The 8,732-nt window shown below is 47.0% G+C and overlaps 1 protein-coding gene and 1 pseudogene across 1 annotated transcript; both read left to right on the top strand.

Moving 5' to 3' along the window:
- The first annotated feature begins 1,556 nt into the window (after positions 1 to 1,556).
- On the top strand, positions 1,557 to 2,356 carry LOC127688698 (proline-rich protein 23A3-like; annotated as a pseudogene).
- Positions 2,357 to 7,423: 5,067 nt separating this feature from the next.
- LOC127689644 (proline-rich protein 23A3-like) lies at positions 7,424 to 8,155 on the top strand. Its single transcript, XM_052189319.1, has one exon. The coding sequence runs from the start codon at positions 7,424 to 7,426 to the stop codon at positions 8,153 to 8,155; it is 732 nt and encodes a 243-aa protein (XP_052045279.1).
- Positions 8,156 to 8,732: the final 577 nt, after the last annotated feature.

Raw genomic sequence — 8,732 nt, 5'->3', positions numbered from 1 at the left:
TATGATGGGATCCTGAGTATGCAGGCAGTCTTGCTCTGGCTTCCAAAGACCTTATATTGACTTAAACATGACATACTTGAGCTCAGTCAGTTGGGACATATTAGAGAGAAAAACACCAAAAGACTTCTGGTGGAGTGCTGCAGTTTCTTGCCACTTCCACGGACTCAGGCTGATTGGAAGAGTGATGTCAGCTTCTGTGTGGCCAGAAGTCTCCTGTAAAGACCAGAAAACAGCTTCAGTTAATTCTTCATTATAGACACATCGCAGCACCACTTTGTGCACCACTCTGTATATCAATGAATGTGTACAACCACTACTTACAATTAAGAAATAAACTCATTAGGACAATTAGGAAGTGAGAGAGAGCAGAGCTCTTAAGGGCACTAAGTGCTCCTGAAGAACTGCCTGCTAGGGCAGTGGTGGCTCACACCTTTAATCCCAGCACTTGGGAGCCAGTGGCACAGGGATTTCTGAGTTCGAGGCCAGCCTGGTCTACAGAGTGAGTTCCAGGACAGACAGAGAAACCCTGTCTGGGAAAAAAGTAAATAAATCAATCAACAGATCTGTCCTTCATTATAATATCCAACAGAAACAAAGCATCTAACATTGAAACTATTTTTCCCCACTTGTAATGGCTCGTAAGGATGAACTAACTTTCTCAGGCATAATTCAGTCAGTCCAGGCTAGCCTTGAGCTCACCACATACCAAGACCAGTCTAGTTGTCACCATGTACCCGACTGGCCTTGAACTCATAATCTTGCTGTGACTGTCTCTCAAACGCTGGGGTTAGGGAAGTTCTACAGTACTCACAGGACTACTTTTCTGATTTGTTTCTGGAGATCAAATCCAATGCCCCCCAGCATGCTAGGCGAATATTCACTCATCGATGGGTTGTCTCAGATCAATTATGTACTTCATTATAACACAACTTTGAGGTCATTTTTCTAATAGAAAAATAGGAACCTAAAACGCTTTTAGTTTCTGTCCTTAAGTAGCAAGCCTGACCTGCAAGGAACAAGTGTTGTTTCACTTTGATAATGTGCATTTCCGTTTTTATTTGCAAATGAAGGGAATTTCTAGGATGGGACCAAGAGTTCCTGAAAACGTGGCTGGGGTGGGAAAGCCATGTTCCTGTGTGTGATGCCACAGGTGAAGGCAAGGATAACGACAAGGACATTCAAGGGCCATTTTCTCTCCCTTGACTACGAATATTCCCAACACTGCTTACCCCTGCTGCCCATCCTCCTCCACCCATGCCACCCCCTTCGAGGGCCTGTTCCCAAGGCCCCGCCCTGCCTGTGCTTGAGGCCCCGCCCTGCCTGGGCGGAGCTTCCTGCAAGCCAGGAAGATATAAAGAACTCAGGTTCTCTACAAGCCAACACTTCAGATCAGCTAGTCCTTCTGACCGAATCTCTTCTCTCCAAGAGGGCGCACAGAGTCTCTTGCAAAAGCCAGTCTGACAACAGTCATACCTGCATGAAGTACAGCTCACAGGTCTAGCATCTGCAGTGCACCTCTTTAGGCACCAACTCCCAATTTGCCAAATCATCACACCATGGAGGGAGTGAGGCCCCAGGGCACCAGCGCTGATCCTGTAACCAATCCTGCCCATCGCCCTCGACTCCAACAAGACCACCATGCTCAACACGACCTGTAGGGGCCTATGGAGACTTCCAGCTACAGGCTCACTTCCCTGGTGTTCCTGCCACCTGGCTCTGCCTTACAGCTGAACCTGGATGACTGCGACCTGCTCTTGGAACCTCAGCACACCTCGATCCTGGAAGTGTCCCTCCCAGAACACTTCCTCTTGGTCCCCGGAAGCCTCCTAGATTCCACTGGCCCCAGACATCCTGAATTCTTGCCCTCAGACCAGCCTGACTCTGATCTCCTGGACATGCCGCGGGAAGTCATAGTCATCCAGCCAGGATCCTTCAGTGCTTCGGTAAGAGACTGCAAGGGCCTGCAAAATGTCTCTCACTCAGGGATGCCATGGATGAAGGCTCCATCTGGCCTGGTCCCAGAGCTTCATCTCTCATCTTCTTTATTTCAGGTTCAAGTCCCAGATGGCCGCATTCCTTCCGTCTCTCCTAGAGCAGAGGAATATGCTCCCTGGGCTTACTGGAGCCCCCAAGGCAGCATGCGGGAGTTTCTTCTGCACTCACCACTGGAGCCTCCCCATCCATCTTCTCCTTCAAGCCACCAACAACAGTGCCCGCTGAATCCTGTGAGACCTACTCGCCCTCCATGCAAGGCCAGGAAGCGCCTAGTCTTTGAGGAAAAATAGACTGCTCCAGAAACACACGGCGCCTGGGACTCTTCCCGGGAATCACAGAGCTCCTGTGCATACCCAACAAGATAATGTTCAGCCTGTGTCCACACAATGCTCTCTGCTGCAAACTACAGACAGAACATACACACTTCAAGAAGAAGGGAGACACAAAGTCGCACCTTGGAAGTTTAAATAAATCTGCCTTTGAACACCAGAAGATGGATTGTCAAACTTGAGACTTTCTCTCACATTCTTCCATATTCCCCTCATGTGCATAGGCAGTTCCTGGTAAGAACCCTAAGAACCTCTCATCTTTCTGGAAACAAGAAACCATTGGGTTTGCTGCCAGTGTCCATCCATGGATGAATGCAGACTTGGCCTCGTCAGTCCAAGCTGGGCTCTGCAGAAACTCACAAATACCATAGTAGGAAAAGATGGTTCCAGCCCTGGATACATGATGCAGACATACTTCTTCTCCGCCATCCCTTCACCTGCTGGAGTGCTCTTCACTTGTCCTCTCCTGCCAGTGAGACTTGATGCACATTGTCACCAGCTGGTTTCATCATGCACTGGATGGACCTTCCTTTTGACCTGCAGTTCCCATACTCACATAAACATTAGACCTGTGGAAGGTGGTTAGTTTACTGTTACATTGTCTTTTATACTTTAAACTTGACAATGTAAATGTCTCCTGAAAGCCTGGCAGTGGTGCCACACACCTTTAATCCCAGCACTTGGGAGGCAGAGGCAGAGGCAGAGGCAGAGGCAGAGGCAGGCACATTTCTGAGTTCCAGGCCAGCATGGTCTACAGAGTGTGTTCCAGGACAGCCAGAGCCACACAGAGAAACCCTGTCCTGAAAAACCAAAAAAAAGCAGCAAAAAATTTCTCCTGGAAAAAAAAAATCCAAACTTGTATGATAATTTCAATCACTATAGAGGATGCCTTTCTTGTAAGGAAATAAAATTTTATTAGTAAAGTTTAAGACTAAACAATAATTGTGTGTTCTGAAAACTTTTATCTTTAAGGCTCCATAGGGAATAGCTCTGAAAACTTTTATCTTTAAGGCTCCATAGGGAATAGCTCATGGGTGCCCATGATCACAACATAAAAATAACACAGAAGCACCAAGGTCTGGAGCTGATGCTGAAGCAGACATGGTACATGGGATCAAAGAATGGGTTGGGGCTGGCAGTGGTGCCCACATCTTCAGTCTCATCACGGGGGAAGCAGAGTCAGGTGGATCTCCGAAGTCAAAGCCAGGCTGGACTACAGATTTAGTTGCATAAAACCAAGGCCCTGCATAAACTAATTCAATGTTGATTTAAATATCTATATAAAGAACCTAAAGAGAACAAAAGAGACAAAAGGGTACTTTAGAATGTCAGTTTTGTTGCATAGGGCTTCCTGAGGCAGACTGGTGAAGGAACTTTTCTCTGAAGCAGAGGAGAAAGAAGGTTCTGCTAAAAACAACAGGTGGAAGGACACATGATGAAGGATTCTTCGCTAACTACCACCATGGATGTGTCTGCCTTACATTACATACTTGAGCTCATTCAGTTTGGACATATTAGAGAGAAAAACACCAAAACACTTGTGGTGGAGTGCTGCAGTTTCTTGCCACTTTCACAGACTCAGGCTGATTGGCAGAGTGATGTCAGCTGAGACAGGCACAGGGGCTGGGGCAAGGCAGGACTTGGGCTTAAGGCAACACCTGTGGAGGAACCTGATGTCTGAAGGAAGTAGAAAACGGACTGGGCAGACAGGCAAAGGGGCTGCGCTTGGCTTGCTTGCATAGCAAAACACTGGTTGGTCTCTCTTCTTTCCCCGATCCTTGCTCTTTCATGAGAGGCACAAGTCCAGATATCACTACTTGTCAAAGTCCCTTCTGCCTGGATGTTCCTGCTAGGTCCTGCCACCTGCTGCTATCCTGTCTCTACCAAACTGGAGGGTGGCTATACCCGAGAAGTGTTTGCCACTGGATCTAGCTGCTACTGACATCCTATGGATCCTGCCACAGCAGCTGAGCAGTGAACTCAACTACCAATTTCTAGACAACACTGATGGAGGCTGTCCCAAAGAACCATTTCTGAACAGGTTCACTATTCTTCCACACATCTGGTGGGTTATGGGCTACAAGGTAGGTTCAAGCATTTAAGAACAGCCAATAGAAAAGGCATTGAAATAAGATATGATAGAGAGAGAAAGAAAGAGAGAGAGACAGAGACAGAAGCAGAGAGAGAGTGAGACAGAGAGAGAGACAGAGAGAGATACAAGAATGGATGGATTGGTATTGGTTTTTCTCTTTTCCTTCTTCTCCCTCTTCTTTTACAAAATTCACACCAATATCATAATTTTTTAATAGGGAAACACAGAAAAATAGGACACTATATACTGTTGGAAATAAAGTGTGATAGGATAATTAATTGGTTCTGTACATAAAAAACCTGAAATGAATCACTATCATGGTTTTCCAACTAAACCTTTAAGGCTAGTCTATGTACTTTTTAAATTATGTATTTATTATTATATATAAGGACACTGGAGCTATCTTCAGACACACCGGAAGAGGGCGTCAGATCTCATTACAGATGGTTGTGAGCCAGCATGTGGTTACTGGGATTTGAACGCAGGATCTTTGGAAGAGTAGTCAGTGCTCTTAACCACTTGGTTATCTCTCCAGCCACGGAGTCCAGCATATTTCTAAAGCTTAAGTGTACTGGTTGAGGTGTTATTTACCTGAGGTTTCAGGGAGAGGCACAAGGAGTAAAAGTTACAACAGAATCTCAACTACAGAGCAAGTTCAAGGCCAGCCTGGCCTCTATGGGACCATGAGATAAAAGAGGGAAGAAAAACAAATACCAGAGGCTCCATTTATACCACAAGATGGATAAGGGCATAGAAATTTAACAGACTAACTGTGGTAAGGAAGAAGCTTTGCATCATTAGGACCTGCTCACATACTGTTAGGATGTTCAGTTAAGAAGCCTTTGGTGGGGGCTGGAGAGATGGCTCAGCAGATAAGAGCCTGTATTGATCTTGCAGAGGGCCCAACAAACACAGGGTGGATCACAACCATCTGTAATGGTATCCAATACCCTGCTGTGGTGTGCCTGAAGGGAGCTTCCCCGGCTGGCATAGAAAAAATAAATACATCTTTTTAAAAAAAAAAATACATCTTTTAAAAAAAAGAAAGAAAGAAAGAAAGAAAGAAACAAACAAACAAACAAACAAAGAAGACCCTTCCAGAGGACTGGGGAGGCAGAGGCAGGTGGATCTCTGTTGAGTCCTGCCTGATCCAGAGATCAAATTCCAAACATGGCAGGGCTACTCAGAGAAAACCTGCCTCAAACAAACAAAGAAACAAACAAACAGAAACTGTAAGCTTCAGCTGGAATAAAGAGAGCCTAATCGGGCTCCATTGGAATTTGCTCCTTGGTTGTGTTTTGGAGGTTCAGTGAATACTTCCCGGCACAACATTTTTAGCTTCTGTTCTTCAGTTTCGACTAAATGTTCTTCTAAACTGAAGTATGTCAGAGCAAGATGGACTTAGAGCGATTACAAGTTTAATCTGAGAAAGGCTTGGGAATATGATGGGATCCTGAGTATGCAGGCAGTCTTGCTCTGGCTTCCAAAGACCTTATATTGACTTAAACATGACATACTTGAGCTCAGTCAGTTGGGACATATTAGAGAGAAAAACACCAAAAGACTTCTGGTGGAGTGCTGCAGTTTCTTGCCACTTCCACGGACTCAGGCTGATTGGAAGAGTGATGTCAGCTTCTGTGTGGCCAGAAGTCTCCTGTAAAGACCAGAAAACAGCTTCAGTTAATTCTTCATTATAGACACATCCCAGCACCAATTTGTGCACCACTCTGTATATCAATGAATGTGTACAACCACTACTTACAATTAAGAAATAAACTCATTAGGACAATTAGGAAGTGAGAGAGAGCAGAGCTCTCAAGGGCACTAAGTGCTCCTGAAGAACTGCCTGCTAGGGCAGTGGTGGCTCACACCTTTAATCCCAGCACTTGGGAGCCAGTGGCACAGGGATTTCTGAGTTCGAGGCCAGCCTGGTCTACAGAGTGAGTTCCAGGACAGACAGGGCTACACAGAGAAACCCTGTCTGGGAAAAATGTAAAGAAATCAATCAACAGATCTGTCCTTCATTATCATATCCAACAGAAACAAAGCATCTAACATTGAAACTATTTTTCCCCACTCGTAATGGCTCGTGAGGATGAACTAATTTTCTCAGGCATAATTCAGTCAGTCCAGGCTAGCCTTGAGCTCACCACACACCAAGACCAGTCTAGTTGTCACCATGTACCCGACTGGCCTTGAACTCATAATCTTGCTGTGACTGTCTCTCAAACGCTGGGGTTAGGGAAGTTCTACAGTACTCACAGGACTACTTTTCTGATTTGTTTCTGGAGATCAAATCCAATGCCCCCCAGCATGCTAGACGAATATTCACTCATCGATGGGTTGTCTCAGATCAATTATGTACTTCATTATAACACAACTTTGAGGTCGTTTTTCTAATAGAAAAATAGGAACCTAAAACGCTTTTAGTTTCTGTCCTTAAGTAGCAAGCCTGACCTGCAAGGAACAAGTGTTGTTTCACTTTGATAATGTGCATTTCCGTTTTTATTTGCAAATGAAGGGAATTTCTAGGATGGGACCAAGAGTTCCTGAAAACGTGGCTGGGGTGGGAAAGCCATGTTCCTGTGTGTGATGCCACAGGTGAAGGCAAGGATAACGACAAGGACATTCAAGGGCCATTTTTTCTCCTTTGACTACGAATGTTCCCAACACTGCTTACCCCTGCTGCCCATCCTCCTCCACCCATGCCACCCCCTTCGAGGGCCTGTTCCCAAGGCCCCGCCCTGCCTGTGCTTGAGGCCCCGCCCTGCCTGGGTGGAGCTTCCTGCAAGCCAGGAAGATATAAAGAACTCAGGTTCTCTCCAAGCCAACACTTCAGATCACCTAGTTCTTCTGACCACATCTCTTATCTCCAAGAGGGCGCACAGAGTCTCCTGCAAAAGCCAGTCCGACAACAGTCGTACCTGCATGAAGTACAGCTCACAGGTCTAGCACCCGCAGTGCACCTCTTTAGGCACCAACTCCCAGTTTGCCAAATCATCACACCATGGAGGGAGTGAGGCCCCAGGGCACCAGCGCTGATCTTGTAACCAATCCTGCCAAGCGCCCTCGACTCCAACAAGACCACCCTGCTCAACACGACCTGGAGGGGCCTATGGAGACTTCCAGCTACAGGCTCACTTCCCTGGTGTTCCTGCCACCTGGCTCTGCCTTCCAGCTGAATCTCGATGACTGCGACCTGCTCTTGGAACCTCAGCACACCTCGATCCTGGAAGTGTCCCTCCCAGAACACACCATCCTCTTGGTCCCCGGAAGCCTCCAAGATTCCACTGGCCCCAGACATCCTGAGTTCTTGCCCTCAGACCAGCCTGACTCTGATCTCCTGGATATGCCGCGGGAAGTCATAGTCATCCAGCCAGGATCCTTCAGTGCTTCGGTAAGAGACTGCAAGGGCCTGCAAAATGTCTCTCACTCAGGGATGCCATGGATGAAGGCTCCATCTGGCCTGGTCCCAGAGCTTCATCTCTCATCTTCTTCATTTCAGGGTCAAGTCCCAGATGGCCGCATTCCTTTGGTCTCTCCTAGAGCAGAGGAATATGCTCCCTGGGCTTCCTGGAGCCCCCAAGGCAGCGTGCTGGAGTTTCTTCCGCACTCACCACTGGAGCCTCCCCCTCCATCTTCTCCTTCAAGCCACCAACAACAGTGCCTGCTGAATCCTGTGAGACCTACTCGCCCTCCATGCAAGGCCAGGAAGCGCCTAGTCTTTGAGGAAAAATAGACTGCTCCAGAAACACAGGGTGCCTGGGACTCTTCCCGGCAATCCCAGAGCTCCTGTGCTGCATACCCAACAAGATAATGTTCAGCCTGTGTCCACACAGTGCTCTCTGCTGCAAACTACAGACACAACATACACACTTCAAGAAGAAGGGAGACACAAAGTCGCACCTTGGAAGTTTAAATAAATCTGCCTTTGAACACCAGAAGATGGATTGTCAAACTTGAGACTTTCTCTCACATTCTTCCATATTCCCCTCATGTGCACAGGCAGTTCCTGGTAAGAACCCTAAGAACCTCTCGTCTTTCTGGAAACAAGAAACCATTGGGTTTGCTGCCAGTGTCCATCCGTGGATGAAAGAAAACTTGTCCTCGTCAGTCCAAGCTGGGCTCTGCAGAAACTCACAAATACCATAGTAGGAAAAGATGGTTCCATCCCTGGATACATGATGCTGACATACTTCTTCTCCACCATCCCTTCACCTGCTGGAGTGCTCTTCACTTGTCCTCTCCTGCCAGTGAGACTTGATGCACATTGTCACCAGCTGGTTTCATCATGCACTGGATGGACCTTCCTTTTG

This window comes from Apodemus sylvaticus, chromosome 7, assembly GCF_947179515.1.
Source record: "Apodemus sylvaticus chromosome 7, mApoSyl1.1, whole genome shotgun sequence".
Classification (NCBI taxonomy): domain Eukaryota; kingdom Metazoa; phylum Chordata; class Mammalia; order Rodentia; family Muridae; genus Apodemus; species Apodemus sylvaticus.
The sequence above is the reverse complement of the archived record's forward strand: the minus strand, read 5'-3'. Positions and strand labels throughout refer to the sequence as shown.